The sequence below is a fragment of the Sinocyclocheilus anshuiensis genome, unplaced genomic scaffold (genome assembly GCF_001515605.1).
Source record: "Sinocyclocheilus anshuiensis isolate Anshui unplaced genomic scaffold, SAMN03320099.WGS_v1.1 scaffold1810, whole genome shotgun sequence".
In the NCBI taxonomy this organism is placed as follows: Eukaryota; Metazoa; Chordata; class Actinopteri; order Cypriniformes; family Cyprinidae; genus Sinocyclocheilus; species Sinocyclocheilus anshuiensis.
In genome coordinates this window covers 128,882-147,592 of record NW_015547669.1, presented here as the reverse complement: position 1 = coordinate 147,592, position 18,711 = coordinate 128,882, and the positions used below count along the sequence as shown (strand labels likewise).

General features: G+C 36.7%; 3 protein-coding genes across 4 annotated transcripts; 1 reads left to right on the top strand and 2 right to left on the bottom strand.

Annotated features, from left to right (window-relative positions):
• The first annotated feature begins 465 nt into the window (after window positions 1–465).
• LOC107702721 (E3 ubiquitin-protein ligase TRIM58) lies at window positions 466–6,424 on the top strand. 2 transcript variants are annotated; one of them, XM_016505118.1, is made up of 8 exons: window positions 466–518; window positions 1,448–1,487; window positions 1,858–2,507; window positions 3,443–3,538; window positions 4,551–4,784; window positions 4,942–5,089; window positions 5,790–5,816; window positions 5,934–6,424. In XM_016505118.1, exons 2-8 carry the CDS (start codon window positions 1,448–1,450, stop codon window positions 6,422–6,424), a joined length of 1,686 nt encoding a protein of 561 aa, XP_016360604.1. In that variant the 5' UTR covers window positions 466–518. The 2 variants fall into 2 exon arrangements, with proteins under 2 accessions (XP_016360604.1, XP_016360605.1); XM_016505119.1 differs by lacking the exon at window positions 1,448–1,487 and having other exon boundaries at window positions 467–518.
• Window positions 6,425–9,478: 3,054 nt separating this feature from the next.
• Window positions 9,479–13,730, bottom strand: LOC107702722 (pyrin). Its single transcript, XM_016505120.1, has 6 exons — window positions 13,637–13,730; window positions 12,095–12,328; window positions 11,868–12,009; window positions 10,943–10,969; window positions 10,536–10,834; window positions 9,479–10,066 (listed from the first exon to the last, which is right to left on the bottom strand). Exons 1-6 carry the CDS (start codon window positions 13,703–13,705, stop codon window positions 9,803–9,805), a joined length of 1,035 nt encoding a protein of 344 aa, XP_016360606.1. The 5' UTR covers window positions 13,706–13,730; the 3' UTR covers window positions 9,479–9,802.
• Window positions 13,710–18,269, bottom strand: LOC107702701 (tripartite motif-containing protein 47). Its single transcript, XM_016505100.1, has 5 exons — window positions 17,955–18,269; window positions 17,439–17,461; window positions 14,860–15,456; window positions 14,095–14,190; window positions 13,710–13,763 (listed from the first exon to the last, which is right to left on the bottom strand). The coding sequence occupies exons 2-5, from the start codon at window positions 17,448–17,450 to the stop codon at window positions 13,710–13,712; spliced, it is 759 nt and encodes a 252-aa protein (XP_016360586.1). The 5' UTR covers window positions 17,451–17,461; window positions 17,955–18,269.
• Between the last annotated feature and the right edge of the window lie 442 nt (window positions 18,270–18,711).

Genomic DNA, 18,711 nt, shown 5'->3' with positions numbered 1-18,711 from the left:
GTGAATCAAAGTTTAGAATTGTAACAACTTGCTAAAATCGTTTGTTTTTATCATTGATAAAATGTTATGATATGAGCTGAATGTGTATGTGTGTTATGACAATATGTATAAGCAAAATGGAGACTTAATGAACTGTATACTGTATATCAGATCACTTATATATTTCCTGTGTTAATTATTATTATAAAATACATATTATATTATCATTTTATTATCATAATATATGGATACAGGGTTTTAATGAGTTTCTTTTCAGAACTTTTGAATAAAATTAATAATATTAACCTTGTCATTCCATGCCATGAATGAATATATAATAGTTAGGCGTAACTGCTAAATAGAAGCAACTTGAGTGAGTGAATGGTTAATATTTCATGAAACCAGAAGAGACTCTATGTAGTCAGGGGTGAGGGGGGATATTTCAGGGTAATGGGGGGCGTCAGCTGTCCCACATGTCACTGCTGTCCAGACCAGGACGGCCATTGTGGTCAGTGGTATTCGACTACAACAGACTGCTGGTGAGTCTCCTTAAAACACTGTAACTCAATCAAAAATGTTAGGGTCAGTGAAGATGTTTGAAAAAACTGCATGTTCTGCATGTCATTTCAGCAAATACATAGCTAAGATGTGAATAAAAGGACTCGTTTGCTAATGAAAGCATGCCCACAACGTCTTGAAGGTCTTCTGTTTTCAAATAATATTAATTAATAATTATTGCCAAGTCTGCAAAAATGTGTTTAATAATCAGCATTTAAAAACGTATACTCTAAATGGTGCTATGGGTCCAAAAAGGAGCAGGAGTCTGGGAGGCCTTGTATTTTTGGAGTGATGTTAATCTTTGGTCCTATGAATAGCCAGGCTTTACATATTCCTCAAGTCTTTCTGTGTCAAAGACTGCTGCATGTTGCTAAGAGCACAAGGCCCTGAGCCAACAGGCGGATTGCTAATTAAATCCAAATGACTTTGTATATTTAGCACACTGCATAGCTGGCAATAATGCCACCAAGTATGTTTAAAAAAAGGACTGGATAATTCATCTGTTTTTTTAGGATTTTGTTCTAATTTTGTTCTAGTTTTATGGGATAAAGTCAACATGAGTTCAACACTGATTACTTTCTTAAAACACATTCCTGGTCTTATTGTGCACCATTCATCATCCACACTACTCCATTTTAATGCTCTGAAAGGACCCTAATTTATAGGGTACTGTTATAGGTAATGCAGCCTTTATAAAATCTTAGCAAATAATGAAAAAGTAATAAACAAAATGTGCTTTCCTTTTAAATATGTTGATCATCTAGATTCTAGAGTATGAAAACTGTATTTAAGCCCTGCTCCATTCTAACATAAAACGTCCTCACGATATAACCAATTTCTGATGGATAATCTCAAATACCACCGTACTTGATTCCATTTTTGTCATAACATCAATATGTTTTGCTCTTAGATGCAACGCATTATGGAAGTAAAATTGGCTGTGAATGCAGGTTTGTGTTGACTTCAATAATATATAAGTATATATCATCACTGTTGTTTATAAACCACATCTCTCCATATTTAATTTTGGTTTTTATTTCATCCGTTTTCATTAATGAATACTACTGGTGTCTGACTCTGGGGTTTACAACTATTAAACCAATTAAATGTGCTAAACAGCTTTTGAGTAAACCTCATAATTCTTTTGGATCCTCAAACTGCAAAACCATATAGCACCACATCAATCTTAAATGCAATGCATAGGTGAAAATATAAAAAAAAAAAAATTCACTGAAGATGTTTTAAAGTTGCTGTTTTTTTTTCAAAGTTGGAAGTCTACATCTATTTGCAGGGCACATGATTCTCCATTTGTCTGTACAGGAATGGCATCTCCCACCAGCATGTTAGTGGAGGAGCAGGTGCACTGTTCCATCTGTCTGGATGTGTTTATAAACCCTGTCTCGATCCCTTGTGGACACAACTTCTGCATGGCCTGCATCGGCAGCTACTGGAAGTCCAGTGCCCTCTTCATGTGTCCGATGTGCAAAAAGACTTTCTTCAAACAACCAGACATCAGCATCAACACAGTGCTGAGGGAAATCGCTGAGAAGTTTAAAGAAATGAAAACCAACCCAGTCGCGAGCCTTCAGAAGACAACGCAACCGGACCCAGGACAGAGCCCTGTGGAACTCCCCACAGAAATGCCTGAACTGATTCCTCCTAATGGGCCGTGGGCCCAGGTGGTGTCCTGTGATGTGTGCACTGGCCCTCAGCGACAAGCAGTAAAGTCCTGCTTGGTGTGTTTGACGTCTTACTGTGAGGAGCACTTAAAGACCCACACTTCCCGCTTCACCAAACACAAGCTGATCGAACCTGTGCAGAACCTGGAGGACCGTATGTGTAAGAAACATGAGAGGTTACTTGAGCTGTTCTGTAAGAAGGATCAGACCATAGTGTGTGTGCTGTGCACAGAGATGGACCACAGGGCACATTACACTGTTCCTGTTGAACGAGAGTGGACCGAGAAAAAGGTAAATGTGCCATTTGTTATGACAACAGCTGTTTTTATGGTGGCCAATTCTCTTATTTTGTCCTCTACATATAATGACCAAATGGATGACACTGAAGTGCTTGGATTTATTACAAATCTCAGGCTGGACTGGAAAGACAGATACTCACTCTGTATATCACTGATAAGCATAACACACACAATATGCAATACCCATAATGCTCACAAATTAGAGCACAACTATGCCCCTATTTCTCAATATTAGAAACATTTCTTCAATATTAGCAAGAGAGAGGTTTTAAAGTAAATAGTAAATAAACAAAGTAACAAAAAGTAACAGGCTACTTATTTGAAAAAGTACATGTTGCATTACTCACTACTTGTAACTCATGAAAAAAAAACCTGACTAGGTCATGTAAAAATAAAGTAGTAAAAAATAAAATAAAATAAAAACAAACAAATAAATAAATTATTATATTATTTTAAAAGGATCAACTGGCCAAAAGCATCTTCCCCTTTCCCCTCAATTGAATATTACAGTATGCATCATACTGTAGAGCACAACAGTCAAGTTCCAGATCGAAAAATGGCATTTAATCTCAGACAATGTTAAGTGACAGTGCATGTCTGTTGAATATTTCAACCTCAAATAAATAATTGTAGGCTACACACCTAAAATCTTCAAGCGAAATCAGAATCAATCAGATATGCTGATATGGTAGTAGAATATAAAAATCATGGTAAGCAGGACTGTACAACAGTAAGGTTCAGGCTAGCAGAGGCTATGTAATGTGTATGTTTTTGGCAATTTCAGCTAATATGTAAAATTGCAGCTGGTGTATAAAAGACAAAATGTGGTATTTGCTACTAAAGTAAATAAATTCAGTTGTTGTAGAAAAAAGGTGGCTATGCTAGATGAGATTTTCAGTGTTTAACACAATACATTGTGATTGACAGGCCTTGTTTAGGAAAACTGAAGCTGAAGTTCAACAGATGATCCAGGAGCGACTGAAGAAAGTTGATGATATCAAACACTCATTAGAGTTGAACAAGGTATGTTTAAGTGTTTTTATGTATGTCTATCAAAAACTTTAAGTGCTTCAGCTGAGTTAACACGGACAGATGTTAGCCTTTCCTTTCATCAATGCAGTGACCCATGTGAATTAAGGTACACTTTCGCAACTTCTGCCGGTTGAGGTGTAACTGCAAGTCACTTGTGGAGGAACATTGTTTTGCTAATTAGGTGAGGTGGGCTTCCGATCAGCTCTAAAGGACAAGCGATCATTTTATCAGCTCTAAAGTCAATGAGGATGTAAAAACCCCTCCAAAAAGACAAGACAAAAAAAAATCCACAAGTAATGTCCTTTGAGCACATAAATCACGTGCTTTCCACTGTTGCTTTGACTCATTGATAACAACTGGTTTAAATAAACACCGCTACAGAGGTTATGAAAAGCAGACATTCAACATAGCGAGTGCTAAATATCTAACCTGTGGAGTGAGAAAAGGCCGTCTCTGGGCTGGTTTTAAATCGTCTAATCTCGGAGTTGTCGCTATCTCTGAAAAGCAGTCCAATGTTGATACGAGTTATATTACATGCTCTGTCACTTATTTTTTTTGCTCGTATAAGCACATCTCTTTGTTTTAACAGTTTATTTCTCAGATCATAATCTTTTTGAATGATCCATTGCGTTGCACATTAGTTATGGCCACAAGCTTTCAAAACTATTAACACTGCACCACACGGACCTTTATTATTTACGGATGTAATGTAACCATGCAAAGACGCATGACGTGAAATCCAACCCGACAGCAGTTATAAATCAAGTTATACATCATTATTATAAGGTATACTATATATATATATATATATATATATATATATATTGTATTTTATACATTTTTTTTTTTTTTAGTTTGAAGAGATGCAATTTTAATTGATTCTGTTGGCTAATATATGATATTCTATATATATATATATATATATATATATATTGTATTTTATTTTATTTTATTTTATTTTTTTGGTCTGCATTGATAAGTGCGCATCTCTTCCTTATCACAGAGCAGCGCGCAGAGAGAAATCGAGGACAGCATGCAGGTGTTCTCGGACCTGATCCGAGCGGTCCAGAAGGTCCAGGCCGAACTGGTGCTGGACATCGAGGAGAAACAGAGGAAGACCGAGAGCTGGGCCAACGGACAAATACAAGAACTAGAGCAGGAAATAGATGTTCTGAAACTGAGGAACACAGAGTTAGAGTATCTCTCACACACTGAAGACCACATTCACTTCCTGCAGGTGGAGCATTTTTACCTCATGCTTGTAATGTTGAACAATTGACATTATCATTTTAAGTGTTAAATACAGGTGTAAATGACATCCAAAACGTTTTATAGAATGTTTTATTCAGAGTCTGCCAATCTGCTACTTTAATGTCCATTGTCTTCTCCTCCAGAACTTTCCATCGTTAATGTCTCACCCCCACACTAAAGACTGGTCTGAGACCTGTGTGTATGCGGATCCGTGTGTGGGCACCACCAGAAGAGCTGTGCTCAAACTGGTGGAGACACTTACTGAAGAAGTAGAAAAACTTGCAGAAATAGGTACGAACTTGCACATCACTCTATTTCTGCACTGATACTTTCTTTTCACCACAGCATGTGGCACAGTTTTAAGTCAGGTTGGTTGTAATCATGACGAATTGTGAAAAAAAAGAAGTGCACTTTTTTTGTACTGAATGTGCACTTGTAGTGTCTTTAATATCTTAAAAGTATATTAAAAATCTGTACAGATAATATAATATGATATAATATGAGATACTATGATATGAATGAAATAAAAGGTCACTTAAATGAACTTAAAGAGAGGCACTTTCATGACTTTCTTAACACTTAAGTACACTTCGAAAACGTGCCCTTTGTAACATAAAATGAAATGTTTTAATTTAAAGTACATTTTATATCATGTTTGAATACTCTTTGTTGTGCTTTAAAAAAGTGTGCTTATTAATGTGTTGACTAAGATACAAAAGCACAAACAGAACTATAGTGTTATCCCATGTTACATTTAAAGTTTAATGCATTTTAAATGTATTATATTGCAACTTAATAATACAAATATATTTATAAATGCATGACACAAATTTGAATAGAAATGATACCCCTTCTTATACTACAATCAACCATCTTAATAAAAAGGCAGAAACACAGAAATGAAAAAAAAAATGTAACTGAAATTGAATTAATTATAAAAAATTATGATTATTTTATTGATTAATCAATTGATTTTTGTCGTCATAAACAGAGCTGAACAGGGTTCAGAACTACTCAGGTAATGTTTTCTTGTATGTTTGATCTGTCATACATCACTAGTCCAGTCAAGTGTGTTTATCTCATCCTGGTCTGTTTGGTTTTTCGCTCACGTGTCTGTTGTATGTTCCCTATGAAGTGGACATCACCTTTGACCCGGACACGGCGAACCCCTGGCTGCAGCTGTCCGAGGACGGCCGTCAGATGCGTCACCTGGGCTCGTGGCAGGACCTGGCCGACACACCTGAGCGCTTCGATACGGTGGTGATCGCTCTCAGCCGCGAGGGACTGTCCTCCGGACGCCGTTACTGGGAGGTCCAGGTGGGCGAGAAGGACGACTGGTACATCGGTGTGGCCCTGGCGTCCGTCAACAGAAAAGGCAGGATTTCGGTGAGCACAGCTCAAGGCTACTGGGCTCTAGCCATGAAGAAAGGCCAGGAATATCGCGTTTCTTCCTCTCCACCCCTCCTGCTCTCCATCGAGCCCAAGCTGAAGAGAGTGGGCGTCTATGTGGACTACGAAGAAGGACAGGTGTCGTTCTATGACGTACAAAACAAAAGTCACATCTACACCTTTATGGACTCTTTTAAAGAGAAACTCTTCCCGTTTTTCTACCTCTACTGCTGCTGAACCGTGACTCTACAGTACAGTACTGTTTCTATACCGTACTATGTGCACTTGAGAACTGCTTTCTTTGGCTTTTTTCCTAATTATTAAATGGGAGCACAAAAGCAGCCTTAAGCACCCTCAGATTCCAGATTTTCAAATAGTTGTATCTCGGTTAAATATTCAGCTTTCAGATGATGTATAAATCTCAATTTCAAAAAAATGACCCCTATGAGTGGTTTTGTGGTCCTGGGACACATATGGATATTTCTACAAATAGTCAGTTTTTATTGCATGACCACACGAGAGGAATTTTGACAAGCAACCAAAGCAAACAAAACTGAAAATTGAAATACGCATGAAATAGAATGTGTAGTGAAATACAATTGAAATATACATGTTAATCAGTGCAAGTATATAAGTCCACTTTTTATATAACTCAGTTTTTATTGCATGACCACACGAGAGGAATTTTGACAAGCAACCAAAGCAAACAAAACTGAAAATTGAAATACGCATGAAATACAATGTGTAGTGAAATACAATTGAAATATACATGTTAATCAGTGCAAGTATATAAGTCCACTTTTTATATAATTGAAAATTAAAATAAACATGTAGATGAGCACATGTGTATAGTGATATTTCTACAAAAAAATATAATCTGTTGCATTGCATGGCCATGTGAGTAATTATGACAAGCAAACAAAGCATACAAAACAAATGAATTAGTATAATCCATGTTTGTACTTGTTTGTGAATAACTGAAAATAAACATGTAAATCAGTGCAAGCATGTGTTTATTAGACCCATTTCCACAAATCAAGCTATTAAACTACCAATGCAAGCGTCACTATCATTTGTGTTGGTGTGTTACTAGAAAATGGTGAACAATATCAAATAAGTATAACTTTTTTATGACATTTTGGGAAAACTGGTCAAATTTCAAAGAAGATCAGAATGAAAGGTGAAGGATGTGCTTAAAAAAATATTCAATGCAATTCAAAATAACGGATGGTCAGTATGGATGACCTTAGACACGGTACTCCATGTGTCAGAAAATAAGTAAATAGATACATATTTGAGTGCATAGTCAAGATTTTAGATCAAGGAGTGTTTTCCCAAAACTGCTTGTTGAACCTTAAAGAACTGACTCTTACACTTGACACTTGCCATCTTTAGTTTCAATACACCAAATATTGAAAAAAAATACAACATTATCATCAGACTTAGCTCATGTGTTTATATTTTTGATATGTTTTCACTACTGTTTTCATACTACTGTGTTTGATATTTTGACCAGTAGATGGTGCTGTCATCAAACTTATCAAGTTGTTGCTGTGATTCAGACTCATTTCTTGCTTGGCCTTGACAACTGCAACTTCATTTTGTTTTTGTTTTTTCACTAAAAACACAATGTTTCAGAAATACTTGACCATTATCCTTGAACACAAGCAGTAATTATTTTGCATTCACTACGTGAAATACATTGTGAATGGAAATGAAAATGCAAGTGACCTTTTGCACCGATAAAAGGGAATCTATGCATGAGGCTTATACTTACAGGTAATTCGCATTGTAATGCATGTTTTGCAACACAATATACTGCCAGCACCTGTATTTAACACTGTTAAAGGGAATAATCCTCGCTGGCGACATCTTTAGGCAAGTATTTGTCACCACAGCAGGGTTAACAGCTCAACACAATTCAGCTGAAGAGCAAATGAAAGCTGTCTATAATAATAAAAAAAGGTACTCAATGAGTTCATTACAAAAGCAGATGAATATAATTATTTTTTGTTACCAGAAGTGGATATATTATTAAGTTACTTCTCAAAGAATTTGAATTAACGAGTCATTTGTTTGGCAGAAACGATCAACGGTCTTAGTTCATCATAGATTGAACAGTTTAATTTTACTGGCTTTGAAAATAAAGCTAAAAGCCATTTTGATCATTTGCATTTATGGTGTTTCAAATTCCAATGGCATAATTTACAACATTTGAACAGTTTATTAATTCTGTGCGATGTGATTTTAGTAATAGTTTATCATTACGGTTGGGGTGACAGACGGGGTTAAAATTATGTTTCTTTGATAACGCTGTTGTTCCAGGATCAACAAAACACATTGTTCTGTGAACTTTCAACTGAACTGCCAAAGTGAATGTAATATTTTTATCATGATGTTGTAAAATCTCACCTGACCTGCCCCTGACGCAAGTTCTACCCAGAGTCCATCATTCCTGCGGCTGCCACAAAATTACTCTGTGAGGAGTGTCAAGGCCTGGCTGACTCATCGTTTCTCAGAGTAGTTTGTGTCTTGAAGTCTTTAGAAACACTCAAATGCTGACATTTCAAATGCTTTCACCTTATGAGCAATTGTCTTTTTTTCCTTTTTTTTTCTCTCTGAGTTTTATCAACCCTGACAGATTTGTTCTCCCGATTCAGATATTAAACCCAAGCCCGCATTTCAGAGTGACTAATGCAAGTAACTAGACATAAAAGTAATAATTTTTTCCTGAGAACGCTCAGCACTCTTCTCCAGTCTCTGGGACAAGCAAACACATCCCTGTGGATCTGCATGTGTAAATCACTCGTCTGTCCTGCTCTCAGGCCGTGATGTACATGGACAATAATACAAACGCTGTGAAAGATGAGATGAGAGCTGTTCACAAGTGTGTGGACAGACAAGCTCTCCCTCTTATACCTACAATTATTGTTAATCATCAAAAATGAGGAGTAATGCATTATTACATTTTAAATTATATTACAATAGAATACAGATTTTAAACTGTAATACTATTTCACAATATTACTGTTTTTTTCTGTGTCTTATCAAATAAAACCAGCCTGTTTTCCTGTTTAGTATTTTTTTTAGTATCTTAAATGCATAAATGCTGCATTTCACATGCATATACAATTGCCTAGTTTAATAGCTTTATTGCCGTTTCACAGTTACATCTGTTAACATTCATATGAATATTCACATAGATAGATAGATGGATGGATGGATGGATGGATGGATGGATGGATGGATGGATGGATGGATGGATGGATGGATAATGCATTGAACATGTTTAATAAAATAGAAACATCATATTATTATAAAGAATAAAAAAAGACCATTTAAAAATTACTTTTAGTAGAAATTTAGAGAAATTACAGTTAGAAGGACAGCACCCTGTTCATTAAAATATTCTTTAAAATATATACAAATTCTAAATGCTATATAAATATCTCTATATGTACAATGCATCATTTTCACCTCAAAATTTGTTCACAGTACAACAGAGAATATCACACTAAAGAAGAAAACAAAGACACAAACAAAAGGGAATCATGTCAATCTCACTGAATATTAATATCCTCACACCTCATAGTTTCAAACTCATAAAATCAGCCCTTACTTTGACACAGAGATGTCGGTTTGATTGACAGGACAAATGACCAACGGGCTTGAGTTGGTTCCGTCTTTGTTGGGATGAGGATTGAAGTACGGACGGATGGCTCCATTAAAGCTGCACCGAGTGAATGAGTAAATATGTGACAGAGCCTCCATATCATAGAAGGAGACCATAGCCTCCTCGCAGTCCACAAACACTCCCAGCTTCTGAGGTTTGGTCTCCAGATGGAGCTGGAGTGGAGGGTCTTCAAAAGCTCCGTACATGTTTTGAGCGCAGAGCATGATGGCCCAGTAACCCTCGCTGGGTTTGTAGGACACTTTGCCCTTCCGGTTCGCTCCGTCCCTCATCACCCCCAGCTCCCAGCCCACCTTATTCCCCACCTCCACCACCCAGAAAGCTCTTCCCGAAGTGATGCAAGGATTTCCCAGGACTCCTCCGACCAGGTCGAACTGTTGCGGGCCGCCCGGGATGTCGTGACTCGCTCCGCTGTCGCGCACATTTTTACCGTCTGCGGACACCTCTAAGTGCGGATGCGCCGTTTCTGCGTCCAGAGTCACGTTTACTGTGCAAAGACAGATTCTCAGTTACTGCATGTTTGAGATTCTGCAAAGAATGAGATTTGTAAACATTAAACGTGAAGAAGTAGCTCAGAAATTGTTCCTGCACATACCTGAGAAGCTGTGAATCCTTCTAATGTCTGTAAAAAAGAAAAGATATACTGAACAAATTCATGTTTTGAGCGCAGAGCATGATGGCCCAGTAACCCTCGCTGGGTTTGTAGGACACTTTGCCCTTCCGGTTCGCTCCGTCCCTCATCACCCCCAGCTCCCAGCCCACCTTATTCCCCACCTCCACCACCCAGAAAGCTCTTCCCGAAGTGATGCAAGGATTTCCCAGGACTCCTCCGACCAGGTCGAACTGTTGCGGGCCGCCCGGGATGTCGTGACTCGCTCCGCTGTCGCGCACATTTTTACCGTCTGCGGACACCTCTAAGTGCGGATGCGCCGTTTCTGCGTCCAGAGTCACGTTTACTGTGCAAAGACAGATTCTCAGTTACTGCATGTTTGAGATTCTGCAAAGAATGAGATTTGTAAACATTCAACGTGAAGAAGTAGCTCAGAAATTGTTCCTGCACATACCTGAGAAGCTGTGAATCCTTCTAATGTCTGTAAAAAAGAAAAGATATACCGAACAAATTTACAAGTGTGAGACTGTCTGGACCATAATACATATCTTTGATATACACCTTGATACTGTTCAATAACCATATGCATAAACAATGATACTTCAATGATACTGTAAAGTAGACTACATTAAATTATACAACAGATACCATCATATCCACATCTCCTCTTCAAAACAAGAAGATCTCAGGTGTCATTCATGCCTGTGCACCTAATTAAGTGCACTTAATTGTTTTGAATGTGCACTTTAAACCTCAAAAGTATATTTTAAAACTGTACTTGCAGATAATATAATATTAATAGAATAAAAGGCTACTTAAGTGACTTAAAAATATACATTTTCATGACCGTTTCTTAACACTGAAGTACACTTTTAAAAAGTGACCTTTGTAATAATGTCACATTAAAAGTTTTACTTTAAAATACCTTTTGAAGTTTCAAAATAAATTGCATTGAAGTATATTTTAGTTTATCATAAATGCTTCAGTGCATTCAGCAGTACTTCAACCATATTTCAAAGACAATAAATGTAATTATGAAATTACATATGAAGATGTACTTAAGTCCTACTTAAGTGGGTCAAAAACACTATACGTTCAACAAAATCTCATTTAATATAAATTTAAACTGCAATACATTTTCATTTAATTGCATTTAACATGCAGTTAAGTGTCTGAAAACATTAAATTAAGTTCACACTTAAGTATGTTCTTTTAAAGTATATTATTTCCATAATAAGTACTCTCTCTAAAAGTATGCTGAAGTGTAGCCTACTTCTTTTTCATAAGGGCAAACAAACAGTGTAGTATGAGTTCAAATAAGCCTATCCAAATGCTATTTATGAGCAATTGCATCACAACTCTCAGATATAAACACTCACCAACAGTGCAGAGTTTAGCCAGATGCGTCTTAATCTCATCCATTAACTCTGCCTTTGTGTTTCTCATTGTGCCAAAGTTTAACTCAGTGTCAATGGAAAGCGTCCAGTCATCTGTGAACTCAGCTGGCACGGCCGGGTAGGACTGAGAAAGTGCAAAACACACATTACACATTTAGTAAATATACTATAATTTTTACTTCTTAAATTGTTAGTCAAGTTTGATTAACCTGGATGAAGAGGATGTCGTCTTCCTCATTTTTGGTGCGATTCAAAAACACGATGGCCTCCTTGTACTTGAGAATGTCTTTTTGTATTTGTTGCGTCTTTTCATCCATCTCTTTCTCTAAACACCTCCTCCCGTCCTCCAGAGGAGCGAGCAGCACCTCCTCTGCTTTCCCCAGCACCTCCATCAGTGCAGCAAACACCTCCTGTATCTCCTGCTGCTCTTTCTTTAGCAGAGCCTGTGAGGAGTGGACGCATGTTGGACACAAATTAAATGCTTATTCTTGCTCTGGCAAACTCTAATCGGATTGGCTTGCTTTACATCATTTCTTTGAGTCTGGGTCAGTGTTGTTATTAAATCTAAATCTGAAGCAACAATAATTTTTGATAAATTAGATCAAGCCAAAATAAAATAAAACATAATATGAAAAATATAATCATAATCATATTTATAATAAATTAAAATGCTAAAATTCATAAAAGTGAAAATGAAATAAAAAAATAATTAGAGCTATTTAAAAATAAATAAAAAATATTACAAATGAAAATAAAAGCACAATAAAATAAAAAACTTAAAAATTAAAATTAAAACTGAAAAATAGGCTACATATAAATGTATAAATACTGCAATAATCACTAGTACTAATTACTCCAAAATTACTAGTACATTTCAAAATTAATTAAAAGAAACAGCAAGTAACTTAAATGAATATCAGAAATGATTATTAATATACAGTGGGTACGGAAAGTATTCAGACCCCCTTAAATTTTCCACTCTTTGTTATATTGCAGCCATTTGCTAAAATCATGTAAGTTATTTTTTTTTCCTCATTAATGAAACACAATAAAAAAAATACATGATGCATTTAAAAATGTTAAATAAAATGCAAACAGTAAATTAGAAAGAAATAGCAAGTAACACATTTAATTAAACATGACATATTGACAGTAGAACAACTAAAATAGTATATTCTTGTAAAACATATTTGGACAGCCCAAACTCAAAGGTCTGTTTATGTGAGACATATTTGCATAATCTTTGCGTATTCTTCTTCACAAGCACCTGCTGATGTATAGATCTCTCAAAGTCTAAAACGTCCTTTGTTCCCTACCCTGCTATGATTACATAAATGTGTCATGCTGTGTTTGCCTCTTGTCTTTATCTTGTGTTGTTTGCTGAACGAGACGGGGTTTGCATTGTAAATCAGCTCTTTGTCATTTCCTTGTCTTTTGTGGAAGACTAGATTTTTGTTATCAATATATTCATATAATATAATATTTTTTGTCATTTGTTATATTCATCCATTTGCCAAACTGCTTGTCTAATTTAGTGTCTCCATTTCACCTGTGCATGTCTTTGGATTGTGGAGGAAACCCAACTGAAAACACAGAACGGCCTCCTGGTTCAAAATAATATGGGAAATAATATGCATTGTGCAACACTGAGGACGCTTGACCTTATTTGATTTAGAAAGTGTTGTCAATGAACCTTTGTTGAAGCTTGTTATAATTGTAATACTTATTTGCATATGTTGTACTGTACATACCTGGTATTTTGCAGCTGATTCCTTAAGCTTCTCACGTTTGTCTTCCCTCTGATTGATCATCCTTTCCATCACCTCAATAGTATTTTGCTGCACGGCCTGTACAAACACACACTAAGCTTTCTGAGTACTTTGAATTCATACAAAATCAGTCAATTCATATAAAATCTGTGTCAGAAATGTAATATAATATTTTTTGTCATTTGTTATATTCATCCATTTGCCAAACTGCTTTTCTAATTTAGTGTCTCCATTTCACCTGTGCATGTCTTTGGATTGTGGAGGAAACCCAACTGAAAACACAGAACGGCCTCCTGGTTCAAAATAATATGGGAAATAATATGCATTGTGCAACACTGAGGACGCTTGACCTTATTTGATTTAGAAAGTGTTGTCAATGAACCTTTGTTGAAGCTTGTTATAATTGTAATACTTATTTGCATATGTTGTACTGTACATACCTGGTATTTTGCAGCTGATTCCTTAAGCTTCTCACGTTTGTCTTCCCTCTTATTGATCATCCTTTCCATCACCTCAATAGTATTTTGCTGCACGGCCTGTACAAACACACACCAAGCTTTCTGAGTACTTTGAATTCATACAAAATCAGTCAATTCATATAAAATCTGTGTCAGAAATTAACCCGGCAGAAACTGCATCCAAAAAACAAAAAAACAAAAAACGGACCAGGAAATTACAGAAGTTTACAGAAGAGTGTGATATTGATCGTTTACTCAAATTCAACTATGAAATGTCTGGTCCCAATTTTCTTTATCTGAAATGTTTACGTAAATTAAATCAGGGAAATGGTGTTCCTCTAGCTTAGTTAGCATGAGCATGCGTGGGTTAAAGGGAATGCATGAACTGATGGAATTTATACCTTGAATCAGTGTTATTATAGTATTATGTATATAGCATTATAGTTTTTGTCAAAAAAAGTACAATTACATTGTTTTCTCTTTTTTGGATTATTTTACGCTTTGGATAAAAGCATCTGACTAATTTAAATGCATTGATGTTTTTTCACACTTAATTGAATTGAATTGAGATCATCATTGTCTGATGATCTGCATTGAATGTGGTGAAGATTGGACAAACACTCTAGAAGGAGTATGTTTTTTTTTTTTTAACTGATGCAAAATGGCAAATATGTCTTTGTTCTTTTTGGGAAACATCAGCTCAGGTGAGAAGATCTGTGTGGTTTCCCGACAGCTGTATGTTCTCACCTGTCTCCTCTCTCTCTCTGACTCCACAGGTACCACGTCTCCACCCGTCTTCACACACAAGGCGCAGATGCAGCGCTCGTCACGTCTGCAGTAGAGCTGCAGAGGTCTGCCGTGCGTATTGCACGCTCTCTGATCCAGCTTCTCCACAGGATTCACCAGCTTATGGCCCTTGAATCTTGCCATAGACTGGTGAGGCTTCAGGTGCTCATCGCAGAAGGAGAGCAGACAGATCAGGCAGGACTTCACGGCTTTAAACGTGAGGTGTTCGTCACAGACGTCGCACGGAATCGCGTCTCTTTCTCCACAGAAGAGGTCTAGGTTGGGTAGCTGAGTCTGTCGAAACTCTCGCAGCAGGGCTTCGATGGCTTCGTTGATGGAGGGTTTGGTGGTCACAGGCTCCTGGCAAAGAGGGCACTGCAGCTCGGTTATGCTGATGTGCTTGTCCAGACAGTCCTTGCAGAAGGTGTGTCCACAGGTGGTTGAGACCGGATCTGTCAGCAGGTTCTTGCAGATGGGGCAGTGAAGGTGGCGAGAGATGACCACGGGTGTAGTCATTGTGGTTGTGTCGGATAGTAAACTTGAAGGTTGACTGAAGAGCTGCAACAACATCAACAACAATAACTACAGCTGAAACAGCAATTTTGGGCCCAAGCACAAAAGAGGCAAAGTGAGGAGCTAAACAAGTGTGGTAGAGAGCATCAGAACATGGTCGTGATTTGATATATCAAGTTTCAGTGCAACAGGCAGAAGTATTACCAAGATACTGCATAAAACACTGTGCAGCTCCACTATAGCAAATTTGACTATGAGTTACATTAAAACAGTTTGAGTTATTAAAAAGTTTTTTATATCTTTTTTTTTTTTTTTTCTACTATGGTCTGATGATGATCTGCATTGAATGTGGTGAAGATTGGACAAACACTCTAGAAGGAGTATGTTTTTTTTTGTTTTGTTTTGTTTTTTAACTGATGCAAAATGGCAGACAGCAAAATGTATGACTTTTGAAAAATGTATACTGCTGGATTCTGTAGGATCCAATGATTTATTGGTTGTAGGACAAAATTCACAAAACCATTCACGAAGCATTACTTTCGACTACTAGGTGGCACTAACTCAAACCTTCATAGGTACCTTTGGGGTATGGTACAAAATGACATGAAGTTTTGTACCAATGTGTCAAAGTGTTCATTAAATATAGTACTTTATGACAAAATTCAAAATGGCCGACATCCAAGAATAGCTTTTAATAGCTTATTGCAACATTTTGATATGGTGTTATGATATTGTATTGCTAGGTTGCTGCTTGGGTGTTGCTAAGCAGTTCCTAGGATGATATTTGTAGCTGTTATGGCATTTCTAGGGCGTTGAGGGTGGTTGCTAACAAGCCAGTAGTGTTGGGGTTTACAAGTAATGTGAGTTACGTAATCAGATTACTTTTTTCAAATAACTACTAAAATAAGTCATTATTTTTTAATTTACAAGAAAATATCAATATCAGGTTCTAATATTCAAAAACGTAACACCAGTTACTTTGCTTTCCCATTTACTGACTGATAGCTCTCCTGTTCCCACGTTGAGAGAAATCAAGAGTAAATTGTATGCGCTGTGTGAACATGATTCTTCCTGTAGTTTTAGATTAAATGTCAACATGCATTTACTCATCGTACTTGCACAAAAACAGATTCAGTATTCCTCAAAATGAATAAAAACAGTGAAAAGCAAACTCAGAATATGACGCAAACCTGAAATAATTAAATATGTTAAATAGCACAGATATCCTACAGTATATGTATTTCATCCCATTTTATTAACCAATGTCTTTGCTGCTGACCTTTGATGATCCAATTCAACAATTTCCCCGGGCGCCGCAGCAATAAATGGCTGCCCACTGCTCCGGGTGTGTGTTCACGGTGTGTGTGTGTTCACTGCTGTGTGTGTGCACTTTGGATGGGTTAAACGCAGAGCACTAATTCCAAGTATGGGTCACCATACTTGGCCACATGTCACGTCACTATAACAATACTAATAAGTGAAAATGACTTTAAATCAACATAGATTTGTATTTATTTATTTATTTTTTTTGCTGAAGAGTGATGAACTTTCTTCTCTTGCATCATATTCTTCATGCAATCCAGAGTGGCAACACAGCAGAAAGGTTACATCTCTTTCAGCCTGAGGGAATTAAAGGGCTTTTACCTTTTCCAAAAATAAAACTTTTTATATTAAAAACAAACAAACAAGCCCAGCCCAGATGAGTAAAATTTATGCAAAAGTAATGTAACATTACCTCTGATAAAAGGTTACTAAGTAACACAATAAGTTATTTTTTAGGGAGTAATGCAGCATTGTAATGCATTACTTTTAAAAGTAACTTTCCCCAACACTGTGAGTCAGAATGAAAAGAGTCCAACCCCAAATCTCTATGATATTCTGGTCTCTAGATCCGGTCTTTCAAGTGGTTTATATGGGTTATTGTCTGCCAGGTAGGGTACACAATATTTGTGTGCACTTGTTTAAAAATAAAAAAAGGAATGCAGAGGTTTCTTTTAGAGCTTCTTGTTCTGTACATGGCATCTTACCGCAGCACCCATAGCATGAGAGGCTGAAAAAAACAGCAAGACGAATCATAAAGATGCGTCTCAAAGACATTTGAAGCATATAAACACAACCAGTACTTAACCTTTCAAACTCTGGTGCCATTAATGCTGCATATTGACAATCAAATGAAACACAATATCATGTCAGAATAAGATTTAATTTTCATGTCGAGAACTTGGAGTGTTGTTTTCTCTGCCCAGGAATAACCTGAGAGATGAATAATGGTTTCTTTATTTTCTGGCTTTGAATCAAATTTTAAAACGATTTTGCAATAATCGCATCTTTATTGCCCTCGTATTATCCAACAATCATATCTTGCAATTTGCTTGTGTGATTGATTAGAAAAGTACAAACATGATTGGACAAATCATTCCCAGGTAACATAATGAAGTTCGATACTTTTTAATAAAAACAATAGAATGAGCAATAGTAAGAGTGACCCTTGCCTTTGCAAACACAACTAATGATCAGGAGAGATAAGCAGAAATCAGACTTACCTTGACGGAGGTGTCAGTTCTGGATTCTTCTCTTCAGTCTTTAATTTCTGCTTCTCTCTCCTATTTATGTACAGTAGAGTTTCGTTTTCTTCACAATCTCTCTCCATTGTCATTAACTTTCATTCCCCGAAAAAGAAACCCCACCCAGAAGTTACATCACTCCAGTTTTACATACATTTGCATCATTTGCTCAGGGTGTGTGCATCACAGATTTTGACACACAAGCATTTAGTAAATCAAAAGCACCACATAACCAGCATCCATCAATGACATTCTCTCTCTCTTTACATCCTTTGCCTATTACTGTATTTAATTGTCAGTTGACTAAGCATTTGTCTCATAGACACAACTTGTATTATGCTTTTTTTGTTATAGTATAACCTGACACTCCAAGTCCTCATCCACTTTTATTAAATGGAAAAGAGCAGCCTGGATATTCTTCAGCATTTCTCCTTTGCTTTGAACAGAATCATAGAGGTTTGGAACAACAGAAGTGCTACAGCTGTGGTGTCAAACTAGACATGTTGCAAGCTTTTTTGCAATCCACGTAAAAGCAGCCTTCCAGAACATTGTGCCTTAACAATTTAAATGCATGAAGTGAAAGTGAAACCAAATGAGCATTTCACCATGAAACGAAAGCTTCTGGGGAAATAAAACTAATATGCAGAATGTGAAAATGAGTGAGAGATGAAAATACATTTGTGACCCTGGACTACAAAACCAGTCATAAGGGTCTTTTTTTATTTTTTATTGAGAT

What these genes read in the sequence shown, in the direction of transcription:
- LOC107702721 (XM_016505118.1), top strand. Translation starts at nt 1,448, where the DNA reads ATGCAACGCATTATGGAAGTAAAATTGGCTGTGAATGCAG. An exon ending in GAGAGTGGACCGAGAAAAAG is followed by an intron (nt 2,508 to 3,442) that starts GTAAATGTGCCA and finishes TGTGATTGACAG; the next exon opens with GCCTTGTTTAGGAAAACTGA. An exon ending in CAGGGTTCAGAACTACTCAG is followed by an intron (nt 5,817 to 5,933) that starts GTAATGTTTTCT and finishes TTCCCTATGAAG; the next exon opens with TGGACATCACCTTTGACCCG.
- LOC107702701 (XM_016505100.1), bottom strand. An exon ending in CAGAGAGAGAGAGGAGACAG is followed by an intron (nt 14,191 to 14,859) that starts GTGAGAACATAC and finishes GTGTTTGTACAG; the next exon opens with GCCGTGCAGCAAAATACTAT. An exon ending in AATCAGCTGCAAAATACCAG is followed by an intron (nt 13,764 to 14,094) that starts GTATGTACAGTA and finishes ATGAATTCAAAG; the next exon opens with TACTCAGAAAGCTTAGTGTG.
- LOC107702722 (XM_016505120.1), bottom strand. Translation starts at nt 13,705, where the DNA reads ATGGAAAGGATGATCAATCAGAGGGAAGACAAACGTGAGAAGCTTAAG. An exon ending in AAGGATTCACAGCTTCTCAG is followed by an intron (nt 10,835 to 10,942) that starts GTATGTGCAGGA and finishes GTCTTTGCACAG; the next exon opens with TAAACGTGACTCTGGACGCA. An exon ending in TCATGCTCTGCGCTCAAAAC is followed by an intron (nt 10,067 to 10,535) that starts ATGAATTTGTTC and finishes TGCGCTCAAAAC; the next exon opens with ATGTACGGAGCTTTTGAAGA.